The sequence below is a fragment of the Garra rufa genome, chromosome 6 (assembly GCF_049309525.1).
Source record: "Garra rufa chromosome 6, GarRuf1.0, whole genome shotgun sequence".
Taxonomy (NCBI): Eukaryota; Metazoa; Chordata; class Actinopteri; order Cypriniformes; family Cyprinidae; genus Garra; species Garra rufa.
In genome coordinates, this window is record NC_133366.1 from 28923626 (window position 1) to 28940605 (window position 16980).

The 16980-nt window shown below is 38.1% G+C and overlaps 1 protein-coding gene across 1 annotated transcript; it reads right to left on the reverse strand.

Annotated features, from left to right (window-relative positions):
• Positions 1-1129: 1129 nt before the first annotated feature.
• Positions 1130-14405, reverse strand: LOC141336441 (probable ribonuclease ZC3H12C). The gene is made up of 6 exons (XM_073842081.1): positions 13702-14405; positions 8990-9129; positions 8548-8782; positions 8300-8406; positions 1341-2496; positions 1130-1286 (listed from the first exon to the last, which is right to left on the reverse strand). Exons 1-6 carry the CDS (start codon positions 14403-14405, stop codon positions 1130-1132), a joined length of 2499 nt encoding a protein of 832 aa, XP_073698182.1.
• Between the last annotated feature and the right edge of the window lie 2575 nt (positions 14406-16980).

Sequence of the window (16980 nt, forward strand, 5' to 3'; positions counted from 1 at the left end):
ATGCTTTAAACATCTGTTTCCTCAAGTCTAATATATTTGTGTAGTGCTATTCACAATAGACATTGTTTCAAAGCAGCTTTACAGATACACTAGCCTAACTGTCCTAATAAATACTTTTACAGACCATCTAAACCTACAAATACTCTGGCCTTCTATCTCCTCTTACTGATTGCCATAAGTTACCAAACCGCATTGAATTTGATAAACAGCAATAAAAAGTGCCTTGTGATTCATTACATGCTCACCTGAACATAATCATGAACATAAAATAAAACATTTCTGAAAATAAATAGCAAAAAATAAATATCACACACATCACAACATTCACACTTGCCTATAACATGTCTTTTATAGCTATATTCTCCTCAAACTTCAGCCAATAATTTCTCACTTCTAGCAAGCAATCAAAAATGCTTAATATTATGATGTCCATGTCTACAAATCATAACTTTCTCAAAGCTGAGAATTTAAATCTGTAACATGGTAGTTTTAATGCAATGCTTTACAAAAATAGCCTGGGTCATCCTCACCAACTAACTTATTTTCTTTAGGGAGCAAGAAGTTGGCAGGACAGTCAAAGTTTACAGAGAGGGGGTCACTGTTAAAGGGATACTCTATTCAAAAATGTTATTATCAAGTCTCTCATCATTTTCTCACTATCATGCCATCCCACATGTACACTACCAGTCAAAGGTTTGGACACACTTCCCCATTAAAGAGAATGGTAGTGGTAGTGTATACGGCTTTCCTTTTTCAGATGATCACAAATGGAGATTCTGACCTCTGTGCCTCACAAATTTCACTACGCACTTGCATCACATTTTACAACAAGCTGATGTTTACATCAAGTGAACACACCGTTGACAGTTGGGTAGAAGATTGTTTATATTTTAAAAAGTTAATATATTAGTATTCTTTTCACATATGCCTATCATTTTACTTCAGAAAACACTAATTACCACTGTGTATCGTGTGGCTTTTGAACTGTCATCTTTGGGGGTGCCATATATTTATTAGATTAATTCTTTAAACATTTTCTCTTTTTGTTCATCTGAAAAAAGAAACTAACACATTGGCGAAAACATGAGGGTGAGCAAATGTTGGGAGTATTTTCATTTTACCTCAGTGCTTAGTATCCAGCATGATTCTTTTCTGCCAAGATGGCTGCTGCCAGCTGCTGGGCATCGGTCACATGAGGGTACCGCCCCATGACCAACTGCACTAGCTCTGTGGGAAAAATGTTGCACAGGTTGGTAAACACTTTCTCTCGTACTTCCTGGTAACGACTCAAGGCAAGTGGCTCCTGGTGCTGGTGTGATAAAACGTGGGGCAAATGGGACAGATGGGGTGGAGGAGGAGCAGAAGAACAGCCCCAGGGCATCCGCCACATCTGTTCACGGTTCTTTGAAAGATCCTGGAAGCTGACTTGCTCGTAGCATGGTTGTGGGTGCTGTCTATAATATGGATCCCAGCTGGTCTTTCGCTCTTGGGATAGGTAGGGTTTTCTAGGCAGCAATGGAGAGTGTTCATAAAGCCTGGAGTCTGACACACTGTCCACACGTGTTGAGGCAAGGCCCCGACTCAGTGGAGAGTTCTGGGAGTGAGTGTTGCTCTGGCAGAGAGAAGGATAATCTCCAGGATAGCTTGAGCGGGAACCTACCACTTGTTGGCGCTGAGGAGACATGTAGGAGATAGAGTGCTGGAAATGGGGGTCTTGCTGGTCCTCTAGAGCAAAACTATGAACACGAGGTATGCTGTGGTGGAATCCTACATGGTTAGATGTAGCAGGAGAGTGAATGAACCCTGGAGGAATAACAGAGGGTAACTGGTAATTTCTACGATGATGATGGTGGTGATGACACTTGATTCCTTCATCCAGTAACAAATCAGGAGAGCTTAAGCAAGAATGCTCATTGTGGGTTGCCATGCCATAAGAATCTGAGCTCATGCTGCCATCACTGCTGCAATCTGATGCCACTGAGCTGGTCTGTGGATCAGCATCAGACAGGAAGTTACGCTCTGGACTGCTGCGAGAGGGCAGGCTTAGGCCAGAATATGCCCTAACCATGCAGTAATAAAGATCAGGAGATTCACAGTTTGTGTGAGGTTCTGCCTGAGACTGCTTGTGATCCTTCAAGTCCTGGCTATACCCATGGCAGGAAGGAGGACCTCCTGGAGCTGGAGGCAGAGATAGGTTGCTCTTATACAGATCTGCTTTAGTTTTGGAACACAGCTTATCCTCCACATCACTGTAAGACAGGGCACGTAGACTGGCGTCCAATTGCCTCTTTGGCTGAGATCGTTTACCGTCACCGTTTTTTTCTTTACGGGAGCCTCCAGGCTCACTGTGGCTTTTCACGAGACCCGTCTCTCCCACGCTTTTAACTGTGGAGTTCTTGGCACTGGCACGGAGTTCATCTGCCACCGCTCGCTGTGGCTGTGTACCACGCTCTGGATGATAAAATTTACACTTGTGCCCATAGGTACATTTCTTTCCTAATGAAAATAAGGGGGGGGGGGGGGGGGCAAATGTTGTAATGTTTAATTTGTAAATTGGAAGATGCTGGAATGCAAAGGGCATAGTGGCTGCAAGTCTTGGAGCTTACAGACCTCAATTTCAAATAATTTGCGTGATATAAATATTGTGGCAATTGAAAATAATTGAAGGCTTCTCACATTCATTTAAGAATTACAGGTAAATAATAATTTTAATTAAAAATCATGCAGTTTGAGTAAAAAAGTCAGTATTCCTGCCAGTCTCTCAACATTTATATTGTATGTCAGAAATTAATTTCTTAAATTTAATGATGAAATGTTTAGCTGCTTCCATCTTACCTCATGCTCTTTCACCATTAAAACTGAAGCATCAAGCTATAATTTGATTTGATTTGCCGTCTCAATCATTTTAACACTGGCGAGCGCTGTTATTAGACTACTGAGGCAGACCACACTAAAAAAAAACTTTTAAACGTTTTGTCGTCCTAATAACTTACAGTGCCCAGCTCAATGAAGAGCAGGACAGCAAAATAAAGAATACAAAATACTGGGAAAATGTCATTCTCAAATAATGTTTATTGATACAGTGTTAATTTAAATAGCATATTTATGGCTGGGAAGGCAAAAAACATGCTAGCATCCTCACTGTGACTATTTCTATCACTTATTATTCCCTTCTGTCATCAAAACCAATATTCTGTCTAACAGCATCTGTTTATTTCTCATTTGAAGTGCCCCCAACGACAGATACTGGATCTGCACAAAGAGGTACTGGAACACAGATAGTCAAAAACTGAGAGGTCCTGGATCCTGTTCTAGCAGGCTAAGGTCATTATATTATACTACAATATATAACATATTATATACTATAATACCCTATTTTATATTACACTATCAATGTGATTTGTTTAATCACAGATAATAAATTAATTACAGAAATCTGTGCAATTAATTAAGTTCTATTTTTTTTTTTTTTGATCAACTGATAGCCGTAATATACACTGCTGTTCAAAAGTTTGAGGCCATTAGGATTTTTTTTCAACAACTGTTTAACATTGAGTCAGTAAGATTTTTAATGGTTTTTAAAGATGTTTCTTATTCACATTAGGGCTGCATTTATTTGATCAAAAATACAGAAAAAAATTTAACACTTTGAAATATTATTTCAATTTAAAATAACTGTTTTCTATGTGAATATATTTTGAAATGTAATTTATTCCTGTGATACAAAGCTGAATTTTTAGCATCATTACTCCAGTCTTCAGTGTCACATGATTCTTCAAAAATCATTCTAATATGCTGAATCTTAATTACTGTTATTATCAATGTTGAAAACGGTTGTGCTGCTTAATATTTTATTGAAACCTGTGATTTTTTTCCAGGATTATTTAACAAATAAAAAGTTGAAAAGAACAGCATTTATTTAAAATAGAAATCTTTTGCAACAATATAAACTATCATCTTTGGGGTCAGTAAATTTTATTCTTTCTTTTTAAAAAAGAAACTAATACTTTTATTCACTAAGGATGTGTTAAACTGATCAAGAGTGATAGCAAAGACTTATATTGTTAGAAAAGATCTGCTGTTCATTTTAGCCTTTTATTCATCAAGAATCCCAAAAAAAGAATCACTGGTTCCAAAAAAATATTAACATTGATAATAACAGTAATTATGTAACCATGTGACCCTGTACCACAAAACCAGTCGTAAGCAGCATGGGTATATTTGTAGCAATAGCGAAAAATACATGTATGGGTCAAAATTATTTATTTTTCTTTTATGCCAAAAATCATTAGGATATTAAGTAAAGATCATGTTCCATAAAGATATTCCCACTCTAAATATATCAAAGCTTAATTTTTGATTAGTAATATGCATCGCTAAGAACTTCATTTGGACAACTTTAAAGGCGATTTTCTCAATATTTAGATTTTTTTTTTTTTTTTGCACTCCCAGATTCCGGATATTCAAATAGCTGTATCTATCATACATCAATGGAAAGCTTATTTATTCAGCTTTTTAGATTATGTATAAATCTCAGTTTCGAAAAAAATTACCATTATGACTGGTTATGTAGTCCAGGGTCACACACAATATATATATATATATATATATATATATATATATATATATATATATATATAAACAGTGAAGAAATAAATTATTTGATCCCCTGCTGATTTTTCAAAAGAAATTATCAGTCTATAATTGTAATGGTAGGTTTATTTGAACAGTGAGAGACAGAATAACAACAAAAATTTTTGGAAAAACACATTTCAAAAAAGTTATAAATTGATTTGCATTTTAATGAGAGAAATAATTATTTGATCCCCTATGAATCAGCAAAATTTCTGGCTCCCATGCATCTTTTATACAGGTCAAGAGCTGGGATTAGGAGCACTCTCTTAACGGGAGTGCTCCTAATCTCAGTTTGTTACCTGTATAAAAGACACATGTCCACAGAAGCAATCAATCAATCAGATTCCAAACTCTCCACCATGGCCAAGACCAAAGAGCTGTCCAAAGATGTCAGGGACAAAATTGTAGACATACACAGGACTGAAATGGGCTACAAGACCATCACCAAGCAGCTTGGTGAGAAGGTGACAACCGTTAATGCGATTATTCGCAAATGGAAGAAACATAAAATAACTGTCAATCTCCCTCAGTCTGGGGCTCCATAGAAGATCTCACCTCATGGAGGTTCAGTGATCATGAGAACGGTGAGGAATCAGGCCAGAACTACACGGGAGGATCTTGTCAATGATCTCAAGGCAGCTGGGACCATAGTCACCAAGAAAACAATCAGTAACACACTACGCTGTGAAGGACCTTCTGGGTGAAAATGTTGTGGTCAGATGAGACCAAAATCGACCTCTTTGGCATTATTAAACTCCCTGTGTTCGGAGGAGGTCAAGAACACAATCGTCAAACATAGAGGTGGAAACATTATGCTTTGGGGGTGTTTTTATGCCAAGGGGACAGGACACCAGGGACTACACAGCAACAAAGGGACGATGGACAGTGCCATGTACCGTCGGGGCCAGTGCATTGAAAATGGGTTGTGGATAGTTATGACCCAAAACACACGGCCAAAGCAACAAAGGAGTGGTTCAAGAAGAAACACGTTAAGGTCCTGGAGTGGACTAGCCAGTCTCCAGACCTTAATCCCATCGAAAATCTGTGGAGGGAGCTGAAGGTTTAGAGCTGCCAAACGTTAGCCTTGAAACCTTAAAGACTTGGAGAGGATCTGCAAAGAGGAGTGGGACAAAGTCCCTCCTGAGATGTGTGCAAACCTGGTAGCCAACTACAAGAACATTTGATCTCTGTAATTGCCAACAAGGGTTTTGCATGTTTTGTGAAGGAGTCAAATGCTTATTTCATTCATTAAAATGCAAATCAATTTATAACTTTGTTTAAGTTATAAATTTTTTTTGTTGTTATCAGGATTTTTTTGTTGTTGTTATTCTGTCTCTCACTGTTCAAATAAACCTACCATTCAAATTATAGACTGATCATTTCTTTGTCAGTTGGCAAACGTACAAAATCAGCAGGGGATCAAATAATTTATTTCCTCACTGTATATATGTATATGTATATATAAAATCCAATATTACAGTTGGAAAGACCTGTCATTCGATTTAAGAACCAGAACAAACTTTTGCGTGTGTGTGTGTGTATATATACACACACACACGCAAAAGTTTGTTCTGGTTCTTAAATCGAATGACAGGTCTTTCCAACTGTAATATTGGCACGGGAACCGCTTCACTGTTAGTATCACTCCACGTACAGCATTTTACACAGCGAGTGTCATAGCACCTAAATCCACTGCCATTTTACAAATACTACCGTTGCTGTGTTACAGAATGTAGCTTTAAGAGTTGTTTTTTAGGCGAGTACATAGTTGTATAGACTTCAAATATTCGGTTTGCTAATAAAGATAGCGCCTATTTGAAAATTTGCTTTGTCATTGAGGGCATAGTTTCATAACTTTACATTTTTATTAGTACTGTCAAAATGTGATAAAAAAGTGTAAAAACTTATTTTCCTGTCCTGTCAGCCATTATATTGTGCTCACAGCACATGCTTTTCAATTACACGCACAAGTGCGGTAGCATGTGCTGTAACCTGTATCATATTAAAGCACGAATGAAACTCTGAGCATGCGTGTCCGATCTATGTACAGTCGTGGCCAAAAGTTTTGAGAATTACATAAATATTGGAAATTGGAAAAGTTGCTGCTTAAGTTTTTATAATAGCAATTTGCATATACTCCAGAATGTTATGAAGAGTGATCAGATGAATTGCATAGTCCTTCTTTGCCATGAAACTTAACTTAATCCCGAAAAAAACTTTCCACTGCATTGTTAAGAAGGCTTCAGGGCGTCCAAGAAAGTCCAGCAAGCGCCAGGATTGTCTCCTAAAGAGGATTCAGCTGCGGGATCGGAGTGCCACCAGTGCAGAGCTTGCTCAGGAATGGCAGCAGGCAGGTGTGAGCGCATCTGCACGCACAGTGAGGCGAAGACTTTTGGAAGATGGCCTGGTGTCAAGAAGGGCAGCAAAGAAGCCACTTCTCTCCAAAAAAACATCAGGGACAGATTAATCTTCTGCGAAAAGTATGGAGAATGGACTGCTGAGGACTGGGGCAAAGTCATATTCTCTGATGAAGCCTCTTTCCGATTTTTTGGGGCATCTGGAAAAAGGCTTGTCCGGAGAAGAAAAGGTGAGCGCTACCATCAGTCCTGTGTCATGCCAACAGTAAAGCATCCTGAGACCATTCATGTGTGGGGTTGCTTCTCATCCAAGGGAGTGGGCTCACTCACAATTTTGCCCAAAAACACAGCCATGAATAAAGAATGGTACCAAAACACCCTCCAACAGCAACTGCTTCCAACAATCCAACAACAGTTTGGTGAAGAACAATGCATTTTCCAGCACGATGGAGCACCGTGCCATAAGGCAAAAGTGATAACTAAGTGGCTCGGGGACCAAACCGTTGACATTTTGGGTCCATGGCCTGGAAACTCCCCAGATCTTAAAACTTGTGGTCAATCCTCAAGAGGCAGGTGGACAAACAAAAACCCACTAATTCTGACAAACTCCAAGAAGTGATTATGAAAGAATGGGTTGCTATCAGTCAGGATTTGGCCCAGAAGTTGATTGAGAGCATGCCCAGTCGAACTGCAGAAGTCCTGAAAAAGAAGGGCCAACACACTGCAAATACTGACTCTTTGCATAAATGTCATGTAATTGTCGATAAAAGACTTTGAAACGTATGAAGTGCTTGTAATTATATTTCAGTACATCACAGAAACAACTGAAACAAAGATCTAAAAGCAGTTGAGCAGCAAACTTTGTGAAAACTAATATTTGTGTCATTCTCAAAACTTTTGGCCACGACTGTAATGTTTAGCAGTGGCAGCTCTTAAAGTAATAGCAGCCAAATAACCTAATAACCCAGCTGCTATGGTGTCTAATCAAAGAACAAAAGAAAAAAGAGGAAATCAATCACTTTTGGAGCTTTAAGGATTCAACTATATTTAATTTAGTATTTAGTGTTTGATAACTTTATTCAATTTCTGTATATTCCTATTTGCTGAAGGGCACAGGAAAATAAAATAATAGGTTCATGAGAAGATTGTTTAAAGTTCACATAAATTAGAAGTTGTTTTTATATATTTTATAAAGTCTAATAAATGTTAAAATTGCGTGACAATTAAGTGACAGCTAGGCTTATATACATACAGTAAATAGTTAACAGTTATTTAGGAAACTGTAAAAGAGCATCAAAAACACTTACCATATGGACAGGGCTGTTTCTTATGCTCTGGAATGATGGGTTTTTTTCTAAGAAAATTCTCCAGACTTGGCCCATGTCGACCCAATGGATCATCAGGTGGCATAAACCTAAGAGATTTTTCCCCCAGATTATTATTATTGTATTTATTTATTTAAAGAGGAAAAAGAGCAAATTGAAGTACACTGAAATTAACATTTCCATTCAACATTCATATTTATACCTTATAATACTTTATTCAGTGGACTTACTTATCATTTACAAAGGAGTACATCAGAAGACGTTCATCAATAAACTTTTTCCATTCCGGTTTCTCAACAGCCAAGTCTCTGTAGTTGTCATTGGAGACAATGATGCCATCTGATTCATAAGCTAGCTTAACAATAAACCTGTCATCATAGCAGACTACTCTGCGGCCCTGGACACGACGTGAAGGTGTGAAAACAAGAATCTTATTCTTTTCCAGCTGTCTCAAGATCTCCTGATCTGTAAGAGGGATAAAATCAGTTTGATTTGTATATATAGTTAGTCACAGGCTTTTTTTTCTCTAATAACTGCCATAAAAAATAACTGATAAAAATTTTTTTACCATTAAACATATTTTACCTAACATAACCTAATAAGAAAAAGGTTCACAGACAAGTGAAATCACAACATTTGCTCATTTGATGGCCTCATGAATAATTGTTTTACCTGTGATAAGAGCATCAGGACGGGACTGTTCTTTCCTCCAGGCTGGCACAAAAACTGTAACATCTCTATGGCCACGTTCAAGAAACCAGTCAACTGTGAGCTGAATGCCATGACAGGAAAACATCTCCTTATTGCCATGGCTGTAAAAATGAGAAAGTTACAATTAAAAATAAACAACTGTAACTGTAAATACAAAATAATATTTAAATAAAGTCTATTCACTGTGTAATTTAGTAAAATGCTGGTCAACAAGTCGTCAGCAAGACTTTGTGACATTGGCAAGAGTATCTGAAGCGGATAAATAAATGACAGCATAAATGAGTAAAGTAATAAGTATGAGAAACTTAACAAATTAAGCAATTTCTTAGTACATAAAAGAATTTCTTATTATTACATAAACCCATTTCTTCTTCTTCTTATTATTATTATTATTAGGGCTATTTGAAGATATAATGTTTTAACAACAGTGATTGATCAGTTATCAAAAAGCATGCCAATATTAACGAGCAAAATATATGAAAATACATAATAAAGAGTTTAGTATCTTCACAGTTAAAAGTGTTACATAGTCCTCATGCTGATAACAATGGAACTGTCAGTTTTGTTTATTTCTGTTCTGTGGCCCTTTGTTTGTTACCATGGTTTATGATTATGTTCATGAATCTAGCGTTTGAATATAGCACGTTCAACTTTTTGGAAGCTGAATGCATTAGGGTTTGTAGGCAGATCAAGGGCGGATTTTGACGGAAAGAGCTTTTCCTTTTGGAACTCCTGTTTGCTTAAATTTTTATATTATTTTTTACAATTCTTTAATTTTCGAAGAAAGTCACTTGTAGCTGAGCTGTTTTAACTGTTATGAACCTTTATGTTCAGCTAGGCATTAATTTTTAGCATTATGAACCTTTATGTCCAGCTAGGCATTCATTTTGGTAGGTCCTACTCATGGTTAATCTGCCTCCCACGTTTCTAAAGTTAGTCTAGGCTCTCATGTGGCTCCCTTGAAGTTGAGTCTATCAAGTGCTGGGACTCCCCCATGGTACCTGCCAGAAGTATTTTAATGACATGGTGAACTCCCCTGGGTAAGCTGCCCTTTTGAGTAGTTTCGTAAAGTAAAGTGTCCCTCCCTATACCTTTCTTGGGTATAAAAGTAGGGTCATTTGCCAAATCAAGAAGCAGAGTCTGACAGTCTGAAAGTGGGGTTTCTTGCTCCTCTTTGTTTACAGGAAATTAGGGTCAAGCTGCTCGCCCTGAAGTTAGGCGATCCACCAGCAACTATCTTGAGAATCTCTTTCCTGTTGAGGTAGCAGCTTCATCAGAGTTGGTGGCAGTCTGAGAAAAGTTCCATTTGATAAGCCACCTTTTATCCTTATGGTTGGAATAGGCATGATCTCTCTTGAGGCTCCATGTTGAGGTGATAGCTTCGTTAGAGATGTTAACTAGGGATGCACCGATACGAATCGGCCGATCATGCTTGCGCGTTTTGTCAGTAAAGCCGGTTCTGTAATCAGCGGTAAATGCCATCAGGTGCGTGATTTCACGTTGAGCCGTATATACTACACACAGCCGTTGTTTACCGACGAGCTGCGCAAATCAATGTTCATTATCAGTGTGAATGTGCGCAGCTCGTCAGTGAACAACGGCTGTGTGTAGTATATACGGCTCAACGTGAAATCACGCACCTGATGGCATTTACCGCTGATTACAGAACCGGCTTTACTGACAAAACGCGCAAGTGATCGGCCGATACGTATCGGTGCATCCCTAATGTTAACTATTTGAGAACAGTTCCTTCTGATAAGCTGCCCCTTGGCTTTAAGGCTGAGCAAGATGTCCCTCTCTGAATGAAATGAAGACATAAGTAGGGTGCCTTGCTCCCATTTTGTCTGAAAACAGGATTCAGACAGCCTGAAGTAGGTAGTCCCCCTGTGGTTTTTCCCTTGAGATTGAGCCTCTTTTCGAGGTTCTCTATTAAGGAGAAGGCTTCATAAGAGACAGTACCTGTCCGAAAAGGGTTTCCTTTGTTAAACTGTCCCTTAATCTGAGGGTTAAGCGAGATGTCCCTTCCCAATGGTACCGGGTATTAAAGCAGGGTTGCTTGCTCCCTTCTCATAGTAAGCAGGGCATGAGCGCTTCCCTTATTTGTAAGGGTACTTTTTCAGAGCTGTAGCTTCCCTGGGAGGCTTGGGGAGATTATTATATGCAACAACAAGTTTCAAACGAATTACATTTGCCTTTCTTGATCTACAACCTTTCTTATTGGAATCAAGGCTCTATCTCACCAGTGGTGGTGGGTAAACCCAGGTAGAGAATTTAATGATGCAGGCATTCTTGAGCTGTATCAAGTGGAAAAGAAAGAAACCCCCCTTTTCAGTCTCCACCTTTAGCACACAAGGGAGGGAGGAAGTGCCAAGACTTCCCTTGTGTTTAGTGTATGGGTGCTGGAATATCTTCCTTTTTTGAGGCATACCTCAAGGCATAGTGGAGTGGGTTTTTGGTCCCTATAGCGTCTATCCCAGATGAAGTGAAGAGTTTCACTTGAAAGGGAACATCTCAGGTTACACACGTAACCATGGCTCTTTCCTTGAATAATGTGTGAAAGTTGCTGCAAATAGATCTGATCTCCTTTCCTGGCCTGCACTGTGACATCATGTGACACAACATTTATTGGCGTTAAAGCCCTTTTTAAAAAGTGTTTCCAAATAAGTTTTTCTGACATCTGACATATTGATACCAAATTTAAAATTGTCTCAATAATTGGTATTTTTAAAAATGGCATTTATATGGGTAAACATTTTGATGCACTAAACCCTGAAAAACTGAAACCTGGCTACCTTAGCACTATTAATAATATCAGGAATTTCGTAGAGAAAAGTAGAGTAACATTATATTGAATCAAACATCCACTCAAGGAGGTCATCCTCCAATAGTTAAACAGGATAAATGTGATAATTAGGGGTTTAAGTGCAAAGTACAGAAAAGTTATCTTAGTCTGAATAGCAAAAGTTTTCAAAACCAATTTGAAGTTCCATTGTCAGTTGAAACAAGACGCCAAAACTTTCAAAGTGGGTGGGGCCACTTTTACTAAAATGGTTATAACTCTTGAATGGAATTAGGTATGTTCACCAAAGTCGGAACACATATGAATGAGCTTAATCTTTGGTCAAATTTAAAACATGACAATGACTGTAACTAGTCTAATTTACTTAAAACTTGGAATGCAGTGTCTTATATGCCACTAATATCTATAGGGGCAGTAACATATCTTAAAAAAACATGGCTGCCATCAGCCAATCAACTTTGGGCACCAAATTTGTCTGACAAATTTGAAAGAAATCGGCCACTAGGTGGCACTATTATGTACTATGCCTCATATGTCACATAATGTTTTGCTCTTACACACAATATTCATATCATGTTTGAATTTTCTTATTCTAAACAACTTTGCCTCTAGAACCACTGCTGTCAATCAAACAGTTTGACATTACATTTGACATTACGTAAAAAAGCTACTTTTTTAAACTTGTCCTAGATGGTTGGTCTGGATTTGATACAGACCCTCTCCAGATGGTTCTATTAAAAAAGTTATCAAAGGCTTATTAATAGACCCAACCCTCCATGAAAAATAAACAAATGAATTTGACATCTCCTCAACACTTTATCATGTTCAGACCAAACTTGGAGTTTATGACAACCATGTCCTGAGGTTACCTGCACAGTCTTGGCATAGTGGCACCTTGCGGTCAGGAGATATGAAAAATACTCAAATATGCTTTGGCATTTTCACAGCAAATTATGTGTATCATTGTCATTTCTAGTTAACCACACCACATAATTTCTTATGCTTAGATGGCTAACTGCTTTAAAAATGTTGTGCACTAGAGGTACAAGGATAAGAAATCTTTTTTATCAGTTTACATAAGTTTGAACAAAACAAAAAAAAGAAACAAAACCAGTTTATATAGTGTATTAGCAATACTGTTTTATAGAATTAGTTTAAAATAAATGTGTAATTTGCTTAAATGTTAATTTAACTATAATATGTACCACAATACTATTAAAACAATAATTTGTCAAGTTGCGAGACATTAAAAAGTTGCTTTTAAAAAAAGATTCCATTTAAAATGGAGGATACGATAATCCAGTATAATATTTCAAACACTGCTTTGTGGTATAGTAAAACAAACACTTATATTCTACACTGAAAGCATATACTGTAAGTAATCATACAGACGTCATATTCTCATATAACTTGACACCAGCTCCGAAGGACCTGCAGCCCTGTTGTAGACCGTAGTATTTTTTATTGTAGTACTACTGTACTATAATATAATATAATATTTATATAATATGTACACATATATAATATAAATCAGTGTGGCAGGTTAAAATAACATGCATGCATGGTGCAGTAATCAACATCTGTTTGTTTTACCCAATTTTTCCCTTTTGGGTGTTAGCGAACGTTCTGAGTCAAAGACACTTTTTTTTTTTAATTTCTAATGAAATTTGCTAAACTCCTCATTTTGCCTCCATAATGCCTGGCCTCTTTATTGCTATTTGCAGCTATATATGTGATCATTACAATTACCACAAGCATAAACCCTACTACTTCAGGTCATGTCATATAATTGGATTGTTTAACAATTTATTAATGATAAATATCATATTAAACCACACAATTGTATGTACTTTTTTAGTTTTTGAGTTCTTACCTCATGGCCACATTGCTGCCATCAATAACAATGGGGCGGAGATTATCCTTATCATCCAAAGAAGGGGACTCTGATCTGCGAGAGTCAATTGAGTCAGAGAAACTGCAGGAAGATGATGTGCCAGAGAATGATGATGATGTGGAAGTGGACTGGGAGAGAGTCTGTGTCCCACTCTCATTTTCCGGCTTACTGCCCAGGTTTACCAGCTCCCCAAGAACATCATTGATCAGCGCGTCTGACCCTAGTTTGTTCAGAACCAGCCGAACCAAGTCTTCTGCATAGCCAAGCTTAAGGGCAAACTCCATCTTTGTCTGGTATTCCCTGAGTGTATCCACAGGGCCTGACTCTTTGGGTACCATATCCAGAACCAGTGAATCCATATCCAGACTTGGAGACCAACAGTGTGGTGGGTGGACTGCATGGATGGACCCATCACCAAGCATATCGACAAGAGGATGACTGTGGCACTGTGGAGGCTCACTGTCTGACCCTGCACTTTCCTCTGAGTCATCTTGCAGAGAAGAACCACAGGTCCTAGTACAGGGGGTCACAACGTAACCTGTGTCGGATGAACCACTGTCCATGATAAGTCCGGCGTCAGTGCCAGTCTGCTGGTCTGTAGCCTTCACATGAAGGTAGTCTAGATCCAGCCCCAGTTTGAGGATGTGGCCTGTTCCATCATCCAGATGGTCGTTCAGGCCCATGAATCTGCAACAAACATCCAATGCTGTTCTGACTGAGAGTCTTGCTGACCCCTGCCACCTGTTATTCAGCCCTCAGATTGCCTTTCGGATGTCAACCTAAAGGAGGAAAGAGGGATACTTTAAGAGACTGCATAGTAATCTAGGGAACAGTGAGAGGTGTGTAAGCAGGGTCTAAAATTTACACTTGCCAAGAGCCAAATGTGAGAATCTGTGTTGGCGAGTAATATGTAAGCGTCAGTCGCCAGTTAGCAAGTAAAACTTTTACAAATTATAACAATGCAATGTATTAGTGAGAACAAAAGCCCATTTTTAAAGAGATTCGCTGTTTCTGACGTGAACCAATAAAATAATTTTTTTCTAAGCGACAAGATAATAGGACACAAACGGGCTGATAAGGTAGGGTGACCGCCCTCATCCTATTTACGTTCTTTTTTCCCCTGACATGTCCTCCCTTTGGACCCAAAAAAATGCATCCGTCTGGGATTTCTAAACCGCCCAAAATGTTTAGGATTTGGCTTTTGCTTTCTACAGTCACCATTCATTTTGTGTGCGTTTTTGGGCTGATTTTAAACTGTTGCAGCGGTTTGATTTTCTCCCGTGGGCTAAAGGTTTGAAATATTGCATAAATTACATTTGACTGAAATGCTTGCATTGAAACATTTTGCATTCTACCTGTCACGTATTGGTCGTCTTGTCATCATTAACTCTTGCACTACACATCATGGACTTCATTCCCCACAAGCCACTGCACTAATCACTGCATTCACCTGCTCCTTGTTTCTCACTGCACTGATTACCGCTCACAGCTGCACCTCATCACACTGACTGCATTTAAGCTTCTCACACACACAGCCACCTTGCGAAGTCTTATTGTTCCATCTGGTCATTATTTCCGAGCGTTTCTTTCCGTGTTTGTTTTCTCTGTGTTTGATTCCTGGACTCCTCCCCGTGTTTTGATTCTCGCTGCCAGCCCCGACCTTCTGCCTGTGTTTGACCACGATTTCTGCCTGCCCCTTTGTGTTTGTTTTGTATCAATAAAATGCTGCAAATGGATCCGCACGTCTCTGACCCTTCTTGTGACACTACCTATAATAAAACTGTGGTAGATATAAGTTTTGTGAAGGATGGCCACTGTGGTAGGAAGCCTTTTTGCTTAGGTATGGAATAGTTTAGGTATGGAAATTACCTGTGTGTTGATATGATAAACATTCTAAAAACAAGCACACAGCAGGAATCTCAATGTTTTTTAGAGACAAAAAAACTTCAGTAAATCTATCAATCAATCATTTTTTTTTGTAGGTAAAGTAAAGGACAAATTAAAAACATTGTAAATATTTGTAAATATGTTAAGTCCTTGTAGTACTAACTGCCTGTGTTTTTGTAAAAAAAAAATGGTCCAGTAAGTTTTATCATGTCACTGGCAATTGGCATGTGCGGTAAAAAGTTACTTTTAGGCCCTGTGTGTAAATCATGGAACTGCTAAAGCATGCTTGAAACAGATGGGGTTAAAAAGGACATGACATCAGTAGTTAGAGAAATGAGAGACACAAAAAGTTCTATTGTTTTCCCTCTCTGCCTTTTCACACCTTAGTCCCATGAATGAAACAGCAAAGTGTCCCAACACCTTTTTCCCTTGTCTGCACTCACATTTTAATATTCGCTCATCCCTGTATAAGGTTGTAGCAGGGATGTTGCTCTTGCCTCACCACTGCCTTTTTCCTTCCCTCTTCCCTCTTTTTTAATAGTAAAAATCAGCATATATGATTTTATGTTTCACAGGAGAAACTAAATCATACAGGTTTGGAACAACATGATGGTGAGTAAGACATGATCATTTTTAAGGGCAGATGAAACCACCACATTACAGTATGGCACTTGAGAGAGGTGAGAAGAAACATAAGAACACTGATAATAGAAAAAATACAAGATAAAACAAGATAAATATGCCAGAATAAAGCATTTTGCAAACAATACAATCTTAGCATTAAATAAATTTCAGATGGTATAAAATTTTGCTTATAGGCTTGCCAGAGATAGATTTCAACAAGGTTTCAGCATTATTTGGTTTAGTATGCTGAAATGGTAGCTGATAACTAGCCCCAACAGATATTGCATTCTCAGACCTTGTTTGTTTGTTTGTTTATCAAATGTTTTGGGATATGCATTATGATTTTAGCTACCAAGAGGTTTCTAAAACTCTAACCCTAAATTTAAAAATAAATTAATACATTTTGTCATAATTTTATTATGAGTCTGATGAGACCTAAAGTTGCATCATGCCACCATATACTCCACATGTCTATAGGAAAAACCAAGTAATATCAAAGTAATGGACCCAACAGAGACTCCTGGAGACCCTGAGAAGTTTAGACCACATTTTTCTATTCAGCAAATAGCCCTCAAACACAGTGGCCTCACCCGTCATCCAGAGTCCGAGGAATAACTCCAAAGCTGGTCTTTCTTTGTTTCACCATGGAAATTTCCAGCGTAACATTTACCTTCTTTTTGAAGCTCAAAAGTGTTGGACCTTGTTAACTTTTACTGTATGGTCAGCTGAAAAAATCTTTAAAATATC